Source organism: Manacus vitellinus, unplaced genomic scaffold (assembly GCF_001715985.3).
Source record: "Manacus vitellinus isolate BGI_N305 unplaced genomic scaffold, ASM171598v3 scaffold_53_pilon, whole genome shotgun sequence".
Classification (NCBI taxonomy): Eukaryota; Metazoa; Chordata; class Aves; order Passeriformes; family Pipridae; genus Manacus; species Manacus vitellinus.
Genome location: NW_021940637.1, coordinates 1,182,179 through 1,203,977, shown reverse-complemented (window position 1 = coordinate 1,203,977; position 21,799 = coordinate 1,182,179). Strand labels below are relative to the sequence as shown.

The window sequence follows — 21,799 nt, the reverse complement described above, 5'->3', positions numbered from 1 at the left end:
ATGTTTTTAACACACAACGCTGTCAGAATGGTTTATATTAATCTCTTTTCTGCCCCCATATTTCTTTTGAAAATACAACTAGTGGAAAACTTGTGTTAATAAAACAATGTTTAGAGAATTTTTATAATTCAGTCATGAACAGGTTCAGGAATCTGAGAAACCACTGGTCTGAAATGGGTATGAGATAGACAGCGACTGTCACAGGGAGGAGAACCTCTAATCAACTCTTTGGATGTGACTTCTGTTATACAAGGGTGGCTAACATGGGGCTTTATTTATTGGCACACAAACTCCTTTGAGAACTAATATATCCTCAGACTGTCTAAGAAACTTCAAACAAAATGTCTGAAGTAATGTAAACACAATGTTCTCAAACCTTCTCAACAAAGCAAGACTACTCCTAAAATGAAAGGACAAAAACTGAAGATATATAGAAGGTGCCCATTCTAAGAAATTAAGGCTAAATCTACACTGTGTGGGCACAGAGTGCAATCCTTTCCCTTGCAAAGTTTATCCCACATTGATGAGATAACTCAAAATTAGAGACTCTGTAAATCAAGGAGTCCAAAGGCTGCCCCTGAGCTGCTCACCACGGACCCAGCTCAGAACTGTTCACTGCTGGAGCTGGCTGGACTTGCAGCAAGTGCATTCAGCATGACTGAGAAGGCAGGAACTTTATTTATTTTCTTTGAAGCGCAAATTAAAGATATTAAAAGCATGTTTTTTCCTTAGTGCTCTTTCCCAGCACTTCACAGCTGTCCTGCAACATATTACGGCCAGTTTTAATCCAGACTCTTGCAACGTAGTGCATAAATTCCAATTATTTCAATATTACAATCTATCTACAAACAAATGACAACAGTGGTACACACCAGGATATCCTGGGTTTGGTTTCTCTTGTACTAAAACCACGCCCCAGCTCTGCTCTGAAAGCACCTATGTGCTTTTGACTGTACAAAAACTACAGTTAGAGATTGGGGAAAAGAGCATGCTTTTGAGTTACCAGACTTTGTAGGCATTCTGCTTAGTCACCACTTTTTGTTAGGGATTAGATATTTAAACCTCTCCATTCATACATTGTATAAAGAGGAATTTCTCTAATCCACAAGAATTTTGTTTTACCTGTTTGTAGGAGCCCTTTCAGCAAGCAGCATCTTACAGTTATTTAATTGTAAAAGCAGTCAGACTGGTGAATTACAACCCTTTAAAAAATTCTCCTGCTTCCCACTAGAGATCCTTACAGACTAACTTCAAAAGATATGTATCTCCTCCTCTGTTTAACACAGTTTTGTCTTCTCTCATTTTGTCCAGTTAGGGATGCTGCTGCTCAAATATATCAGAGCTCAAAATAGGAAAGCAGAGGGTGAGTGGAAATGCCTTCCACCTTCCAGGGCAGCGTAGAGCACAGCAGGAGTTTTATTCCAAAGTTCAGCAGGGGGCTATGAGGAGAAGAAGCAGTGAAGCAGCAGATATGAATACTGGAGTGATTCTAAGTGGCAGGTGAGGGCCCCACCATACTCACTTGAGGGGGACCCGGGAAGCTGCGCTCGGGTTGGAGGGAGAAGTCACCACTTGCAGAACATTTTCAAGGGCAGTCAGTCCTCCTGCAGCCCGGAATGCTATTTTATCTGCTGTGTTCTAGGGAAACACAAACACAGAAGAGAACCAACAGAAATTAAAGAAATTGCTAAACAAAAGGTATGCCTGACAGTCGTGGATCTTCTCACCGTAGGAAGTCCTTAATACATTTATTTATCATGTTGAACACCTTTGAAAAACAGCATTTCACTGCTCATGCACTCCTTAGAGCAGGAGTTGAAATTCTCAGGTGTTATTTTTTTCAATTATTATATGTACAAGTATTTTTGTATTTTCATATTTACATATTTTCAAGTATCACATGTACCTATCGAGTACTACACAGGTAATACACTGGAATACCATATTTTCTGTAATGACATACAGTTATGGGATTTTAATGAAGATAATCTTTATCTGTTTACTATTATCTTTGTAACTGTATTGTTTTGTATATGATTTAAAAAAACAGACAACCCCTAATATGAGTAGTGCACAAAATAGCTTAGGCAGATCTCTTTATCCTTGGTGTCCACTTGGAACTTCCACTTAGTAGAATTTTACTCTTAAACACCATCCTACCACTATTCTCACCATTTGCAAATGACTGAGGTTTTGCTGGAGCAGGTCCAGCATTTTAGAACTGACACCCTTTTCCTTTCCTGCAAAATTGCTTTTATCTCCTACTGTTTAAAACAGGTAAGATCTTCTTTTCTCTGCTTTTAAGCTGCTAATTTTGTATAACTTTATTTGCAGTTTGCATTTGATCATCTTGATTTTGTCAACCATTATGATATTCTAGTTAATAAGGAATAATTTCTTCTTTTTTCCCCCAATGCTGCAAGCACTTGGCATGTGGGAAAAAATGGGGGGTCCTCTACAAAGACAATAATTATTAGTCTGTAAAGAATGTATTCTACTGTAACAGACTGCATAGCAGAAAAAACTTCCAGTGACTGACAATAAAATCTTTATTTGAACCACTAGAAAAATAATTAACCAGCTACAATATGATTTAGATGGACTACATTTTTCTTTCAAGCCAACAGTTGTACTGTATTTAAGTTCCTAGCTACAGAAAAACTGTTCACAGAAGTCAGATATTCAAAAAGAAAATATTTTCCACAATTAATATGAACTGAATGTAGATTTTTAGACAGCCAAAAGGTTTACCTCTTCAAAGGAATAACTAGCTTTAAATGAGTGGAAATCTCTGTGCCAACTCACCAAGCAGTTAAGAAAATAAACCACTGATTTCCTACAGGCTAACTGATAAACATAACTTATAGCAGTTAATTTTAGCTCAGTTAGCCCGCTAAGTGTGCCTTAACTGAAGAGTTATTTTTGAGTTTCATTCATATATTCTTCCTCTGCTTCCTCTTCCTCCTTTCCATCTAAAAAAACCCCCCAAAAACCTGCCTCCTTAAGCCACCCTTGGCTCCAAACAACACTTTCCACTAAACTCCTGATAGAGCCGTAAGGAAAAGACCCAAAGAGCAAAGAAACAGTCGTGCTACAAATCATTATTTATTGAGATTATTTGAGCACCTTTGGCCCACGGCCACAGTTCTCAAACCTGCTCCTCCAGCAGAGCAGGGCAGCTCCTCCAGACAGAGCCAGGGGCTTTTCCAACCTATCCATGTCCACCTCAGCTTAGAATTCCCCAGGTGGACAGAGGGATTTGGTGAGTTCAGGTGGGCATTTCCCCCAGGGATGGACACAGGCCCTGGGCAGTGCAGGATCTCGGGGTCTGCCCGTGGCACTGCAGCACAACAACAGCCACGAGACGCTGCTGATTCATTTGCTGCAGCCTGTTTGTTAGTGCTACTCCAGTTTGAAATGTGCCCAGCACTTTCCACTTCTCACTTTCCCCATTTCTCATGGGAGATTATGCCACAAGCTATTAGCTCTCGTGGCAAGAAGTCTTTCCTGTCATTCAGACCAAATATGCCCTTTCTCTATTTCATCCCGTTACTCTTGAGTTACATCCCATTTATTGCACTCATTTTGTTTCTCCCCTCAGCAACTTCTCCATTCTTGCAATCGTACACTGCTACATTTTCCTGCTTGGCTTGTTTCTCAACTCTATAGTCTTTAATGCTAAAGCCAACCTTCTCTTTTATATTTTTTTAATGTAAACTTCTCTTAGCTGTGATTTTTTCCCAGAACTCTTCTCCATAAATATCTAGCAGTGAAGCATCCAGAAAGGAACTTCCCTCCCCCCTGAATCAGTCACCAGAGTCACAGTGAAAGAAGCAACGTCTCCCTATTCTGAGAGGAGATGGTCATCTCTTCAAAAAGAATATAAACCTTTTGAAGCTGTTTGATTTCCTATGTGCTCTCCTTCCACTTCAATCTGGAGCATCACTTCTTTTATGGACAGACTTTTTTCAGGGTGCCTGGCTCACTTTTGTCTAATACTTCACTAAAAACACAAGTACACTTGTCAAAATACACATTTAAATTTCAAAAACTTCCATCACTACTACAGTTTTCTATCAAGCAGAAGCAAGTTTGTAATCTCTCCTGATTTTATATAATTTACCCTTATGTCCTATTATTCCTTTCTCTAGATTACTCATAAAAATTCATTAGCACTTGACACTTATCCATCATGAAAATAAGTGCACCTATGTACACGGAAGAGAGGGGTAAAAGTAAAAGTACGACACAACCAGCAGCAAAGCTGGGGAAGATCCAGGAGCACAGTATTTGTTCCCTGTGCTTACACAGGTCTACAAAACTGCCATGTAGAGATTAGGGATTCATAACTTCTGGCATGGTATTTAATATATTTATCTCCAATGATTCTTTTAAGATGGAGAACTCCAGGGGCTTTTAACCCATTTATTGGAAGACAACGTTGATCCCAAAGTAGCTGCTGGTATGTGGTGCTTGTGAACGACCTTGGACACACTGCAAGTGTCCTGCTTTCAGGAATTCCAGGTTCAGGCACAGCTCCTTGGGCCAGGGGAACTGAAGGGAAAACAAAGCAGCAGAAGGGTCACTTGAGTATTGCACTGCTGATGTTTTCAGAGTGAACACTGTGGGACTACAGCACCAGAGGAAAGAGGGAAACCAGGAATTGTCCCTCAGCTGTCCATGATACAAGATCTCCTCCTGGTGAGCCATGGATAAAGAACACACAGCATTCCATCTCCCCAGTGTTGAAACATACTGTTATTCTGTCTCTGAAGCAGACAAACTATACAAAATACGTCTGAATTAATTCCTACGGGAGGCAATTTTCAGATTTTAACTATTTTTTGTATCTAAAGAAATCTTTCTTAGACCATAAACATAAGGGAGCAAGGTATGTTATCCAATTTGTCTTTCCAAAATTAACCAATATCCTTGAAAATATCATCCAAACTCACTTAATGTCCTGTAGTGCTAAAGTTTTACGCTAGGTGGTACATATTAAAACATAATAGAAATGCAAAAGAAGGGGACTGAAGCACCTCAGTTGTTCAAAGCCCTTGTTCACATAATATTCTTATTTAAATTGGTCCCCATCTGAACACATGGCAGAAAGAAAGACCCTTTCAGGTAACTACAGCTTTTACTCTGGTGACACTAAAGCTCTGAGGAGATCAGGCATCATATGAGTATGAAAAATGATAGATCCTGCAGGGAATAAATATTAAATTCCTATTTGAAAAGAGCTTAAACCAGCACTGAATGTTTTGGTTGCTTGAAAGAATCCTCCAGACTTCTAACGTAGTCTCCCAAATGACTGAGCTCTCCTGTTTATGAAACCCATTTCATAATTTCACTACAGAAACTGTTCTTTGAGTGGCTGCACATTTAGATTTGGAGGGTTATTCAGCAAAGGCAACTCATATAATGGGATTCACGTTCTTTGAGTAACAGAAAATACATAAACATGGTTTTACACATTGTTTTTAAACAGTGTGTAAAGATTTGACTTGCTCATATATATTTTCAGAAATTCTCAACTATTTTTAAACAATTTAACTTGTAAATACAGAAGGATTTCAAGGCTCTGACATTACCTGGTGACACAGGAGAGGGGAGACAAATGAACATGTAGGCAAAAATGATTATTACTGTCATCTATGCATTTTTTAACAGCGAGGAGGAGGCGCAGAAACCTTGGGGATGCCACCTAGATGTGTCTTAAACATCAGAAAAACAAAACCAGAGATGCAGCCCTGAGAAGAGCAGACACAGCACTCCAAACCAATGCATGAAGAGAGTCTTGTTTTCCTCATCCCTGCCAAGCCCACCGTTGTGCAGTGCAGAGGTGCTGTTGTGCAGGGGGAAGGTAACACAGCTGCTGTGACACCAAGTGGGTATTCTTAGTCTCTGGACCATCACAAACTTGTCATGTGAAGCACACAGTCTCCAACTTCAGAACAGTGCACGAATCAAGGAACTTAGTGGGAAGTGTGTGTACACTAATGTATGTGTTACACAGTAAACAGAAATCACAATAAATTAGACAAACCATGTAACCATTTTATGGATCGACTGTGAATTAAACGTGTTTAGAAACTTAAAATTAATCCTTTAAAAAAACATGTGTGACATACAATCAAGACAACTCCCTGCACACTGGGCAAGTGTGGTTGACTTATTTACCTACCTGTTACAACACCTTAATGGATCTGAATTCCCCTTCTCTCCTATGGCTTGAGTGACAACTGACTAATAGGATTACAGGCTCTGTTCCAGTAATACAGCTCAGCTACATGCCAGCAAAAAATGACAGCCTAAACCTGAATTACATGGCCTGGGAATCCATCCAATTATTAACTAAAGTAACTGTTATTACCTAACCTAATCAAAGGAGAAGCAGCTGTTAATCTTTGGTGGCCTGCAGTGTAGTAGCGGTCAGACTGGATGGACTGTCTTTGTACTTGACTCCTCTACAGACAATAATTATGTCCTTTGTGATCAAGAAGGAAGGGCTTCCTAACCTTTCAGACAGAGGCAGCAGATGGGGAACAACTGTTTGTGTGTTCATTAACAAGATAGGGTAGATTTTATCAGGACTTGGCATCTGTGGCACCCTCAGAAGCACCACTTACCCGGGGATACAAGTATGTTTGGCAAATCTGAAAACGAGCAGAGCTAAATAGAAAGTTCAATATAATGTTTTCATCTCATTATCTGACATTTGGTACAGGAAAATACACACAGCTCCGAAAGAGTGATTTACACATATGCCTCATCCTACTCAACATGGTCAACAAAGAAAGCCATGAAAAAGCCAACTGGCCTGTGCTGGTACTTGGCTGGGTTTTGTTGCACTCATTAAAGCAGTCACATAATATGAACTGTGGGCCGAAATAAAACCACACTGGGGGAAAATCTCTCATGTATTTATACAAGTCAGTGGGTGATGCAAAGTAACACAGAGCGAAATAAAGCCAGCACCCATTTGCAACAGCTTTGGGATTGTATGTGCAGCACTCCAGGGCAGAGGGGAGACCAAAACCTCTGTCCTGCTCTGCTGCTCCCCCCTGCCCAGGGCAAGGGCAAACTGCAAGGCCTGGAGAACAGGAGAGACCAGGGCAGAGACATGGATCTCACCCACAGGCACGACACAAGTACAGTTCAGTTTGTGCTGGGGAAAATAAAAATATGGTGGGACAGGGTGGAAGAACCAGAATGGGAAGAAGATTTCTGACAATGCACAGGAACAGCTCATATTTGGACACTGAAACCGGATGAGTTCAGGTAAGAATCAAATGATTTTTTTTAATGCCAGGAGTAATTAATGATGAGCATAATATACTTAGGATATGGTGGACTCTCAATCATTTGAAGTTTTTAAATCAAACCTGATTATCTACTGGAAAAATATGATCCTAGTTAAATCATAATTTATTAATTTGGTGCAAGAGTTATTGGGTGAAATCCAACGTCCTGGACCAAAGTATTCACTTCCATACATTTCTCCTGTTAAAGTATTATTATTAGTTAATCAGTAGAGCACGATCAGAAATAATGCTGAGCTTTAACAGCTGAAATGATTTAATGTCAGCTTTTCCATCTCTGCTCTATGTGACTTTACCACCTCACATTTTGACTACTTGAAATATTTTTGAACTAATTGAAATACTTTGGTGTAAACTCTCTAAGACAAACCTCCAAAATAAATATTTTCATGTAGATTAAAAAGGAAATTCAGAAAAATTATTTTTCCTTCATCAGCCCAAAGAATGCTTTCTGCTAGTCCTGCAGAATGTCCAAATCAGAAGCTGACCTGGAAAGCCTGTCTGGACAGACCTCAGGAACTAAAGCTGTTCAGAAGAAAATATTTCCAATTGAAACCCAAATACTTTGAAACAGTCTGACTTCTATTTCTGAAACAACACACTAAACTTGTGCAACTATTCTACACTTTTTAAACTGTTCACTGAAGGGAAAAATAATAACTAATTAGTAAAATATAGTTGAAATCCACCTTAAGAATTTTTTTCTTTCCTTTTATCTGGTGCTTGAAGATTCTATCTAAAATGCCAGGGGCTAAGAAATGCAGTTCAAAGCTGCCTTAGAAAAACAAACCAGACAACTGAATCCTGGGCTGGTTCCTCCTTTTTTTTTTTTCCTTTCCTCCCCCTTTAAATAAATACACAAGTATATCTACATGGACATACAAACCCACGGGTATGTCTGTGACTGTAGAAAATCTACATTCTTTCAGTAGTCCTCCAGACATAAAACTTTACACACTGAAAAGGACTGTAGAGTATATCAAAATAATATTTTCTATTAAAATAGCCAATTTTGTTCCCTTTAATACTTGTCTCTAGTGAAATTAGTGCTGTAACAACACTTTGCTCCATCTGAAAATCTCAAACTGGTTTTCAAACACGAGTGAATTCACCCACAATAAAATTTCAACCACTGAACATCAATGGAGAACTAGTTCAGGATTAAAACATGAACCAGAAGTGGTTCAGTAGCATTTGCACACCATTGGGGGGAGATATTCATTCACACTGAGGATACATTGATCATGTATTTGTAACACCTCCTTCCTCCTGAGGTGCTAATGGGTTAAAGTCCCAGAAAGGAGGCCTCGAGAAATGCTCCATCCTGCCTCATCCTGCAAAGCAAAGTGCAAATTCTGAAGCCTGAAAGCTGATTTTGAAGCCTTAAAGATAAGGCAGCTCCTCTGGCTTCTGTGTTTACTCTCCACACTGACTAATCTCTGTGGCTTCACCTAAAAGAGGGTGATTTACCAGGCATCTGATGGCAGGCAGGTAAAGGGGCCTGATCCTGCAGAAGGTGTTTCACTCCCTGCATAACACTCAGTATTTGCACACTCCTGAGCTCAGCCTCCACCATCTGATCCATCTGGGTAATACTGGCTTTTCCCCTCAATAGCTCAGCTATGTCACCTGCAGCTTCACAGAGCACATTTAGTGCAAAGGAAGACAAATGTCTAAGAGCGACGAAAAGAAAGGGTGAAAAAGCAAGTGGTTGATACATCACTCAAATGTAGTAGAAAGATGAAGTTTAGCTTATTTTTTAACTAAATCAAAAATAAAAGAAGGAGAGGTATTTACTACTATACTCTCTGACAGTCTGCTATTGGCAAGTGACTTAAAATTGGTTCAATATCAATACTATTGATTCTTAAGCCTGTCCTGAAAACAGTAAATGTCCTGTGTGCATAAACCTGATTTCTGTCTATGCCATCATATACTCAATTCATTTTTCTGCTTCCAAACATCTGCTCACGTTGTGAGGTTAAACCAAATTCGATAAACTCCTTACTGACCCACTGTATGATCTCACTGAGCAGGATGAACCTTATTTACCCCATTTCCTTCCAAGTTCTTGCAGTGGTTTTTCAGTTCAATGGTAAAGTCACAGAGGTACTCTATTACACTGCTGTTGACAAGGACAGGACCCTCACAATCCTGATTGTGAAGCTTCAAGTGTCAGGGAAAGGCATAAAGGAAAGTTAGGCAAAGGTAAATTAGTGAATTCCATGCTACCTGTTCAGCTGCTTTCATTCATGCTAAGCAGCATAACAGGAAACACACACTGTTGTTTGGAAAAGTAAGAATTATCTTTATATGTATTTTGAAAGACAGCACTGCAGCATGTGCTTTTATTAAAAATAAATGTTTAGTCTATTTATAAATAACAGAGCATCTAGTAAGTGCATCAATTAAAGGAGGAAAGTAAGGACAGAGGTTTAAGTCCAATACCAGGAAAAACTGCTCCTGGATCTCCATAGATGGTTACATTAGCTGAGGCCAATTTGACTTTTTCTCATTATTAATCTCATAAATAGAAGTTCTCAAACAGGTAAATAAAAAGCACAATGATGTGATCTTGTCCTGTTGTCTCTCAGCATTTGATTTGACAAGAAACTGCACAGTGAGTTAGGAAAGTCGGGTATCTCCTGCAACACTGAATCTGAAAATCCTATGGCTGACAGGTCACTACTGAGAGCTGTCAGCCACTAGAAAGCAGCACTGATTTCAGCTGAACCTAAACTACAAAAACCAGAGCAATCCAAACAAACCTGAAGATATTAAAATGATGTGGGAAAGGACACATGGAGAGGAAGCGGTGGCTGTTTAAAGACCCGTCGTGCGGTCGAGAGCACTTGAATTCTAAACACAGCTTTCACCCTGATTGCCTTGGGTGCTCCCTTGTAACCTCTTGGACTATTTGCCCACAACCCCATCTGGACAGCTCCTAAGGGCTGTGGGGCACATAAACAGTGTGGGTTTGTGAGGTACTGCAAACATCAGAGCAGACCTCTGGGTGACACGTTCTCAAGTCAGAAGTGACGGTCTCAAATCACTGTTGAATTTTAAAAATACTTCCAAGAAAATATGTCTATAGATATATCATCAGACCAAACTAAATAAAACCTTAATTTCCTTAAAGACTATGATAATCATTACTTTATCATGATCTCTAAGCTGGTGTCTGCTATTAGCAGAAACGTGCCCGTGTAGGGCATTTTCTCATGGCTGAGAAATCGGTGTCTGGACTTTAACGACACTAAAACATATCTCTTGTCCTGTAGTGAAGAAACTTTGCATACCTTGGAATGCACATATATCCATTATATCCACTCTGATATGATGTATCAGTTCTTAACTGATGCAGAAGCCTGATCTCACAGCAAAAAGCCACAATTACTGCAACACTGGAAGCTGACAGCATTTAATTACATCCCACAGCAGTTTTTAACTACATCCACTGTGCACAGAAATCAACCTCCAAATAATCTTGGAGTAAGAACACTGCAGAGCTTATCTGTGAACTGAACTTGCCTTTTAATACCATGTCCAGCAAACAAGTTAAAAAATATTCTGCGGCTGACCTCTAGGAACAAGTTCCTATTTATATGTTCATCTCGAGAAAAAGGTTAATCCACAGATTACAGAAACTCTGGGCAAATGAACTGATGATATAAAGCTGCCTGGTCCAACCTGCACCACAAAACACACACCTGACCTATTGACTTCCTCCTGGCAGTGACAGGAAAAGGCTGTTTGGGTGGAAAATGCTGTCTGAGGAGCTCCTCCTGTGTTTGTCCCCGGGCTGCTCTCTGAACTCCCAGCCCCGGGTTGTGACTCTCAAACCTGCTGCTGGAGCTGGCAGAGGAGGTGATGGTTCCACTACCAGGAGCAGCTTGGACTCTCTGCAGATAAGCTGGTAGAGGCAAGACAATATGGATACTCCAGGCTTTGAACACTGCTGAACCTTCTTCAGAGTGTGTTTTAGAGGCATTGTCCACAGCTTGCACTCAGTGCTGATCATCTGCACATTAAAATTCTCTACTCTCTCAGGTAAAGGGTTTAAAGAAGTGAATTACTTTTGAGGAGGGTTATTTACATCTCAGCTTCTCCATCAACTATATCTGCTTTATCAGTTCTGGAGTTCATGCTCTGCCTCAGGTTCTGTACTTTCCTATGAACAGCTGAAGACTTGATTAATATTTGCAACAAATAAAGCATAAATACAGAATTCCCTGTTACCCTCTGTGTGAGCAAAATTATTAGATTTTTGGTGGCAATATACAGAGTTACAAGGGCCTGAGTTCTAGTTTTAGCTGGTAAAACTTCTTTTTTAGTTTTAAAAAAACTGGTTAGTTAGTTTTTTAGGTTTAAAAAAACCTCATTTTTAAGTTTTGTAATTCAACACCCTTCATAAAGTTTGGATTTTGCCTTTAAATCGTTTTTAAACAGCTATAATTCAGCTTTACATTTGATTAATGACTTCCCTTCATGTGACATCACTATAGCTTTGGAACTGGCTACTGCAGGAGTATCCCAAGTTGAAAAATTAATGGATGGATTAAAAATTAAGCCATTCTTTGCACAGAAATACATCATATGTTTAGCTAAAATGAACCTTAGAGTTTTAACTTCTCATTATAACAAATAAGAGTAGCAATTACTTTCACAGAGAACAAAACCCACAATGATGAAAGCACAGTTAAGGCAGTGTGTGAGCGTTTATTTTGCTTCCTAAAAATTTTGGCCACGAAATGCCCACTGCCTGATATAAAAGAAAGCTTTTTGGTGTAAACCAGTGCACTATGCACCAAAATCTTCCCATGGCCAGGAGCCAAAAGACACAGCTCATGTAAGAGAAAGGCAGCAGGTTACACACGACAGCCCCAAAGGCTCCGCAGGGTCCCGGCGCAGCGTCACAAGGGTGGAGGTGGAAAGAACACAGGGCTGATGGGGGCTTGGAGGCCTTTCCAGCTTGTTCCATCCCCAGCCACGAATTTGCCTGGGCAGCTGTGCCAGAGTTCAGTCCTGCTGCTGGTCCCCTGCCAGTGCTGCACTGCAGCCAAGCTGAACTGCTCCAGGCCTGGCCGGGACACCCTGCTCTGCACCACCAATCCGTGCAGGGAGCACGAACCACAGGGGCTCTCTGTGCTGCTCAGCTGTGGGCATGGGGCTCCTTCCTTTGTAAGTGGATACTCTGCACGTGTGTACTTCTATTTTTCCTACAGAACTGATGGCAAGTTTAAGTCTTGTCAGGATATACAGTGATCATCCAGGTAGGAATTCTCATGTACCCGACACCAGCAGGCAGGCTGCTGGGAGCAGCTTCGTGGGAAACAGAGCTGTGTCATTTCTAAGCACAGTGACACCTGAACCTGATGTCAAAAAGAAATTCTACTTCTAAATAGATTTATTACTTGTAAGGATTCAAAGGATCTGCTGTTGGTTCTGCCAGTAGTGTCCTCTAGTGGAGACACATCGGATGCTCAGAAAACAAGCAAACACAAGGGGCTGAGTCCAGAAATCATCCTGCCAAGGAATACAAACACCTCACAGCCACAAACCTGCCTATAAAAGCCTGGAATCTCGACCAAGCTTTTCATTACTATAATTAAGTATTACATTACTTAAAGGTAAATGTTAAATAACTTTTTAAAGTTTCAGTCCAACTGAGAAATGAACCCATTGTGGGGCTATACAGAATAAATGGTATATTAAACAATATACACATAATGTGCCTGTGTGTGTATGCATGTATATATATAAAATCAAAATACAGACAATGTGGGTAAAGCCACTAGTCCATGACTTAGGTAAATTCACTAAAATAAAAAAAAAAAAAGATGCTTTTTCGGACTTAGGTAACATGGTGACAGATGAGCTGCCACCTCCAGTGATTCCTCCAGCCCTCCATGAATCCATGTATCAGGCTCTATGCTGGGTTTCTTCCAGAGGTCTAAATATCCTTAACACAAACTTAATTAGTGACTGCAGCCTGCCCACAGAAATGCTCTGCTACTGAAATGAGCAATCTGTTCTATTCACAGCTCCCAAACTCCTTTACTGTTGTCTTCTCTCCATCTCTTCCTTTTCATACAGTCAACCAAAACAATTTAGTATGGGGAAAAAATATCATCAATATTGCAGATTACTGAATCATTGTTCCACCTGCTAACACTCCTGCTTTCTTCAGGGACACTGATCATCCTTGCCTCCATGGAGTCTAGCTGATTAGCAGAACCAAGTTCAACTTGGATCAATTCTTTTTAGTCAAAATTTAGGTTTAAAATTTGCTGCTTCTAATTCACACTTGACAATTTTCTTCATTTAAGAAATAAAACCCACAAACCTCAAGCTATGGCCTGTGTGCTATAAAAAGTCTGATTTTTCCAGAGATGTAATGGAGCATAAAATACACTTCCTATTTATGTCACTCTTGTTTAGCTTATGAACTCAAGTTTCCTTCAAAAGTTTCATATCAAATTACAGTGTCTTGTCTAATACTAATTCAAGGCAACACAATTATGTGCAGCAACAAGGCCACATCCAGTCCAAATATAATCAATAGCAGGTTAAGAAAAGTTTAAAGGTACATCATTGCCTTTCAGCTGGTCCAGAATTTTATTCTATTGAAAAATAAAATTCAGCCATTATATTCAATATCTTTCAATTCTCTCTGATGGCTACCCCACTCTGCTACATGAGGAACACACAGGTCACCTGCAGCACCAAAATTAAAAGTGTAAGAGTTTCGAAATCACAATTTCCACTGTATTCTTAAATATCCTTTAACTAACAATACTGAGTCTTTATAATGTACAGTATTTGCTTCTAAAATGTATTTTGTCTGTGTATACATGTCATATATATATTTATATACACATACTCACACATATATACACGGGGCAATTTTAAATCTCTGTAGAGATATTTGAAGAAACTTACCACGAGCAATACAAAAGCTCACATGTGCTCCATTCCCATACATTAGTTCTTCAACAGTTTTTAATTTTATTGTTTCAGTTTCTGATGATTAAGAGTACTATTTGGGGGGGGGGGAAAACCCCTCCTCACCCTGGCTGTGGTCACCATACCCAATGGGCCCAACAGTTTAGAGAATAAAACATAAATACAGGGCCTGAGTGTGCTGTTAGAGCCAGCCATTCCTGACAGTCTTTACAATGGGATAAACACTGTCTGTCTACAGTCCCCATGTATTTGAAAGCTACGACAAACATTTTACTGAAATGTAAATAACTGACATCACCACTGCTGAAGCAGGAGGCTGAAAAATCTCTCTAAAAATCCCAAACCCAAAAACATTGCCTGACAGAAAAAAACCCATTAATGGTCACTGAGAGAGCATGTTTTAGAGGTTGTAAGCATTGAGATTCTTTTTTTTTAAAAAGGATTAAACCAGAGCAGTCAATTACTGGCTCATATTCACACATTTTTCTGTTACAAAATTATTCCTTTTCTAAGGAAGTATATTTTCCCCCTGAAATCTGTTTCCAGTAAGAATACTATTCTGAATTAGTAATGTAAATAACTGGATCGAAACTTAGCCTGCTGGAAAGCAGCTACTTTTAGATTTGCATGAAGAGAGCTGGTAAGTAATTATAAGCACTGTGGCCCAATCTACTAAAATCCTCCTCTTTTTGTTTCTGGTTCCATTTTACTACCACACTTTAACAACTTGTTTTGCACTTGCTATTATTTACTGAGATTTTTACAGCACCTAGAGAGCCTGAAGGAGATCAGGGACACAGCTATCCCTCAAACCCATACAAAATTAGAGTAAGTTTTATCAACAGAACCAGTGAAATCTTGTTTGTTAGGACTTTGTGCCTTGTGAGGACATGGGAGCTTCAGCTGTACTGTATGTTTGGGATGGGACATGGATCAAACCTCTGTCCTGCCCCTGAGCCCTCTCTTTGGAGCAGAGCTGCAAGATCTTCAGTCAAATCACTTAGTTAAAAGAATCTTATAATTTGTATTGTGGTGAAGATCTTTTTCAAACTAGTGATCAATAAGAAGGATCATATACAAATAATTCCAGTTAAGCAGATTAGCTGTTGCAATTGGATTCCAAAAATCATGAGGTTCCCTCAGAGTTGCACTGAATCTCTGTCATATTCCCAGTCAGATGGATGAGAGACACCTTATGGGCTTGTCTGATGTCACAAATAAGTATTGTACAAATTTAACTGAAGTGATTTAACTGCAGTGTTTGAGCTGCAGCTGAGCCAGGTGAAAAGGCCACTGCCCCCAGTTGCTGTCCCCACCCTCACTGCCAGCAGCATCCTGCCACCCTGCCACCACCTTCCTCAGAATAACAGTGTCTGCCAACCCTGCCCAGCACAGACTGTCCAAACCCACAAGAAATACCTCTAACATCTAAAAGTGGGACTTTTAAAACACAGAGCCAAACCCGAAGCTCTAATAACAAATTTTAGGAAGAACTTTAGGGAAGTGATGTTCTGCCAGCAAGTCTAAGGATGAGCATCTGAGAGGCAGCAACCTCTGACCCAGGTCAGGGTCACAGCCTTAGAAATGTATGCACTTCAGGCAGCTTAATCTCTATATAGTAGACACTTTTTAATCAGTACATTTTTTAATCAGCAGGTTTTTAATCAGTCCATGTCACCTCTTTACATTGAGGGAAATAAATGATAAGCATAAGCAAGTTAAAACTGTACCTGTAGTCCCACTAACAGGATATACAGCTTTCAACATCCTGGTTGCTACAAGAGTTCCCTATTACAGGACATTTCTGTGTGAATGCTCAAGTCAGACTCGAGCAGCCAATTCAGTGAAACACACTTGCCCCTGGTGATGGATGTGTAAGATTAGTCCATCAAGGAATGAACATGCAAAAAAATAAAAAGAATCGTGGCAGAAAAACAGTTCTAGCTCTGCTGTTTCAAACATCAGGTTTGCCTTCTGTAAGAGGTTACATGAGTTTTACTTTGAGCATCAAAGGTTGATTCATGGGGGATCTTAAACTGAGCGTTATCAGATCTTATTAAGAGCTTGAAGAGTCCCATATGACAATCTGCCAACCTCAGGCCAGGGCCCTCTGGGAACACTTGCACTCTGTTGTGGCTCTGTGTGTGTTTGTTTTCTTACTGTACTTTTAAACAAAGCAGAGGTGAAAGTGAACACAACTTACTTCCAGGATTTCTGCCAGTAAGGATGAGATGCACAAAACTCAAGGACTTGCCTTCCAACAGTGTAGGGCACACCCAAAGCAGCAGATACACCTTGGGGACAGCACACCAGGTGTATCCAACACCATCAGGATTTGTGCCTCCTACCAACACGAGTGAGGACATGTGACCTGAGGGGTGCAAGTCTATTTAAAATTGGAACCACGTGGTGGTTTATGACCTTATAGTACCTCTTATGTACATTTAATTTAAGGACACGTGAACCACAGGTTTCATGTAATTAATGGCCATGCTCCAAGTTAGATCCTCAGAACCTGCACTTCAACTTGCTCATCCTTATACTCTGCAAATACTTTTCCAGCAGAGGGTGCAAAGCTTCTAGTGGTTGTAGAGCTTCATCCAAGCAAGCCAACATGGGCATATCAAGAAGTGTCTGGAGTTCTGACAACTACCTGAAGCAAAGCAAAGCAACATCTCTTTCATTTGCTGGCACTCAAATCGTGCCCTGGATTCCAAAGAAAAGCCGAGTTCCATGGGGAGCTGGGAGCAGCCTCATAATTCTGTGTTAAGGAGAAGCAGGGAAGGTGCTGCAATATACAGCCAGGACTCCAAAATAGACAGTGGTTAAGATGCATCTTTGCCCAAGAGAGACATTCCTTATATTTTAATATCTAGAGGACACACTGATATAAAAACCTTTTAGTTTGCATTAAACAAACTCTTTTTGCTGTTTTGCACTTGGCCCCAAGTGCAGGATGTGCTTGTGTCCAGCAGACCAGGAAGGCAAAACAAGAGCAAGTGTGACCACAGTAATCACGCAGGCATGTGGCATCCCAGAATGTTCTCACACTATGACAGAAGTTCAGGGGTGAGAAAAAGCCTTACTCAGCACTGTGGAACACAACAGATGAAGGCTGAGTCCAACCAGAAATTGTCAGAGTGATTGCACTGTACCTGAAGGTAAAACCCAGCAAGACAGGGCTGCCAATCCTCCTGTGTGGCTTTTTTTGTGATTCACGTTTGCATACAGAATACACCCAACCCTTTAATGCTGTTTCAGCACAGTCATGGGATTTCTAGTGAGCTGAAATTTAATGGCATTTATTTTTCTTATTTGCTGTTACCAAGTACAGCTCAGTAATTTATTTAATGGTTTGTAAAACAAATCTTTATTTCCCTGGTGAGCCTGTATAAATAAATTTTTCAGGCCGTGTAAACTATTAACAAAAGAAAAATCCAATGTTTCACAGCATGAATGAAAAGAGGGTTTTGTGGATCAATTTTATTTTGCAATAGTTTTGCACGACTTCTGAGCCCAAAGAATTTCTAGTAAGTGGCAAGGATCTATTGTAGTGAACCCTGGCCTCCCTCAGGGCAATTCTTTATTCAACCCAGGCCATTAGCAAGGGTAAATCAATGTTATCAGCTCACACACACTGACAGCTTGTGTGGTTCCCACTCCCTCCTTTCTCCCCCCACATTAGGGTATATTTTTATGCTCTCCAGGGAAATTCAATTAACAGTGTCAGTCTCCTCCTCTCAGCCCATGACTGACACCATCAAGACTCTTTTCACTGCCCACTGACATGTAAGATGTGTCTGCTGATTTCTGGACTCCCAAGTTAACAAGAGAATTACTCCCCACTTCTACAAATGACCGTGTCTGATCTGTGCCGTAAACACAGCGACAGCTACTGAAATCAATCTTTTTTGACCTTATTGATTAGGACATTCAGATATAAAAATACTTCTCCAGTGGTTGAGTAATGCTTTGAGGGTAAAAGCCCAAATCAACAACAAAATAATGCATGTCTGGTAATAATATCAAATTTAGCTCTTAATTCCCCACTGCAGACTCAACGACCAGCAAAATGTTGTGAACAATTAATGACTAACACTTAGCTGCAATTCACAGCATGTTAAAAAATCTCAGCAAACAACTGCTGGTAAGAGGCTGGATACAACTCCACTTTCCAAAGAGTTTCCAAGAATTATTTAGACAACTTTTGAAACAGATACATCTTTTTATAGTAGCTAGGCAACAACACGATTTCTGTATTTTGAAATAAAAAAAGATTAACTTTTCAGTAATTAATGCAAACACTGCAAAATCTGGAAATGGCACAGCTCTTTCAAAAACACTACTAAACTTGATGGACTAAGAGAACACTTGTAAGGACCCCATGTAGCCCAGGCAGCCTTCAGCAGTTAAAAGCACGTGCCACTAGTAATTGTGTTCCACACTAAGTTGTGAAAAGTATCAAACAGAGCTCTCATTTTCACAAACATTGACCCTGAACCATAATGATGCAGCCCCTTCCTCAGATTTCAGTAATTTAGTTTCTCTCAGAACTAATTTTCATTATTTCTTGATTACAGATAAGAAAGAGAAGTATTTTCTAATGGTTAGAGAGAGAACACAACATAATGTCCCAGCTGAAAGCTCAAATACTCTGTGGTCCTAATGGAGCAAAAAACTATATTACAAGACACAAAGCACTGTGGTGGTAGCAGACTGACCATGATGAAACAGTAAAGAAGATGCAAATCCTGTGCTATTAACTGAAAAAAAAAATCCAACATTTCCCATAAACCAAAATACACAGATTCAAAAAAATTCAAAACATAGAAATATCCCATATATAAGCACATCAGCAAAGACCTGCTGGCTTTGTTGTAGCTGGGAAAACTGAACAGATTTGTGCTCCAGCAAAGCTGGCTCCAACTCTTTCCTCTGTTCTCTGCTAATTGTTTGTGGACAAGCACTATAAACCAGATGGCTAAAATGACCCAGGTTAAAAAAAATCCTAGCAAAAATACAGTGGGGAAAAAAAAATGAAAAGTCTAACAGCAGAAACTGCTTGTTACACAGAGGTCACTTATTCATCCCCACGTTTAAAACAGTCTCAAATCCAAACCGATGAGATTTGAGGGCAATGCACTTCATGGGATATAAGTCATACAAGTAAAAGCCACAATACCTCTTTTTCCAGAATACGAGAGATCTCTCCTAAAGTCCTGTCCAGCCCAGGCACTTTGTTGTTCCCCAGTGAGCAGCTCTCCTGCATTTGGAGGTGCTTTAGAAGGTCTTTTGTCAGTCGCTGTAACCTTCAACAGAAAACAAAGAGCGGGTTAAGCAAAAACTCATGTTAACTTTCACCTTTGTCATGAACCTCTGCTAATGATAAGGGAATCTGAAAATCTACGTAAAAATATTATAATTGTCTACTCTGACCAGCATGTCAAACATCCCAGGAGATACAGTCAGCTTGGACTGTCTGTGACACTTCACTATCTACTTTTTCAGGGAAACAGCACAGGAATAGTGTGGACAGTACAGCCATCAAGGTGCTTCTTTATTAGCTATATTTGTTTCTGTTGTTGTTTCCCTATTCTTCCACAGTTTATCCTGCTAGTTTTTGCCATGCTCCTTTCAAAATGGTTTCATCCTGCTTTGCTCCCACCATGCAATCATTTTGGCTCACTCAGCTGAGCAATTCACTCTTGAGATGAGTAAGGGAAACAGAACAGCAGATTAAACAAAACCAGCAAACATCACCAGGCTAATTTCTTATAGGCATCATAAAAGAAACGGCTCCTCAGGGTTATCTGAATAAGTAAAAAGCAGTGGCTTTGCAGTCTACCTCAGAAAGGGCATTTTATTAATGAGGGTCAGTAATGAAGCCAAAATGCAGAGGTGGGAGAGATGCAGACTCACATGGGTTAGGTTTCATTTCCATTTTATATGTCTACCTCTGGGCTATTCCCCTTTGCTCCCCTGCGAGGCAGTGAGGAGAAATATGCAGTTCCAAGGCACCATTCTCTCACCCTAAGGTCTAAAACACAGCAGTCAAAAGACACTCATAGTTTATCCCTCTGTGCCTTGAATGTGAAGGCAGTAAGGAGCTCAGGGGCACACTTTGCAGCTGGGACAGAGCTGGGAGCTGAGCAGGATGAGTGGGAGAAACAGTGTTGTGACCAGAAGCCAATATACAGAAATCTATAGAAAGGAAAAGAGAGGGGAAGGGTAACAATGCTCATAAAATGGAGATATCAGTGTAAAAGGGCCAGAAGGTTTGCACAAAGTGACCACAGAGTAATGGCAAAGAGAAAATTACGTTAACTGGTCCCCTAGAGGTGAGACAGGAAGGCTGGAGATGGAAAGGCTGGAGAATGTACCACAGTAGTCACATGTATCCAAAAAAAAAAAAATCATCAATATCAGAATATTCATTTGGGGAAGAATAGAGAGTTTCCACTTAATCAAGAGGAAACAGGAAATTCTGTGCCTTCTCTTTGAAAAAATTCAGAGCTTTGTTAATGGCTTTCAAGACATGCTGAAGACACAGATATGTTCTTAAGGTAAAAATAAAAATGATTTGCAGAATTTCGAATCTTGGACTTCTTATCATCTGGTCAGCTGAACCCATTAATATTCAACCAGATTTTTCTATGGCAAGAAAAATAAAAGGAGATTACATCCTGATGAGGTTTTTTTGCACTGCTACTTCCTCTGTGGAAAATGAGGTTGGAGGAAACTTCTGTCTATCACAGTAAGCCACGAACTAAAATGGGAAACAAAATTAAAAGCCAAAACTCAAATAACTGCAGGACTTGGACAGTAAATCAAAAGACCAGAGCACCAATGAGAAGTGGAACTGCTGCAGTCCAGAGAGATGCTCCAGAAGCAGAGTATTGCAGGTATTCTCACAGAATGGTATTTAGAATGGCTGTTGCCTTGGCAATATCCTAGCACATCAAGCAAAAAAGTCTTATTATTTCTTTGAAATATCTACTCTAATTGCATATTAAAGCATAAAGGCACTGAAAAAACCCACCACACTATATTGTAACTTCATCTCACAAAAGGCAGCAAGACAGGTTTCCATTTGCTTCATTTAACATCAGAGGAATGGAATTCCACCAGGATTAACCACAGAGGCTGAAGAAAGGCACTTTCCTAATCTACATCAGGCATCGGCACACAGAACGTGTAAGGTTTGTCAAAATGCTCCTCACAAGGACTCAAAGGGAACATAATCATATCACACCAATACTTCTGCTGACAGAGGAACAGAAGTTTCTTTCTCTTCAGCCTATTAAGATGCTCTGCAAACTAAACACCACGTTCACTTTCTGTCCTCGGTTTAAAAACAAAGCTGTACAACACGTTAACTCCCAAGGAAAAGCTTCCAGTTTTCCATTTCTTCTAAAAAGTCTTTCTGGATACTTTTCCAAAATTCCAACTTTCTAAGTGTGTGTTCAGCATCACAGATTAAGAAACTTGAAGAAGAGATTTTCAATTCC

At 40.0% G+C, this 21,799-nt stretch overlaps 1 protein-coding gene across 7 annotated transcripts in view; it reads right to left on the bottom strand.

The window, feature by feature from the left end:
- Positions 1-21,799, bottom strand: part of SCAPER (S-phase cyclin A associated protein in the ER) — a 141,542-nt gene that overhangs the window by 48,199 nt on the left and 71,544 nt on the right. For all 7 annotated transcript variants that reach the window (XR_001921809.3, XM_018081506.2, XM_018081504.3 and 4 more), the window contains 2 exons: positions 19,474-19,600; positions 1,523-1,638 (listed from right to left, as the gene is read on the bottom strand). Coding sequence is in view for 6 of the 7 variants with exons in the window: in XM_018081506.2 (XP_017936995.1) it covers positions 1,523-1,638; positions 19,474-19,600 (243 nt within the window). In the remaining variant the exon portion in view is untranslated. The remainder of the gene's footprint in view (positions 1-1,522; positions 1,639-19,473; positions 19,601-21,799) is intronic.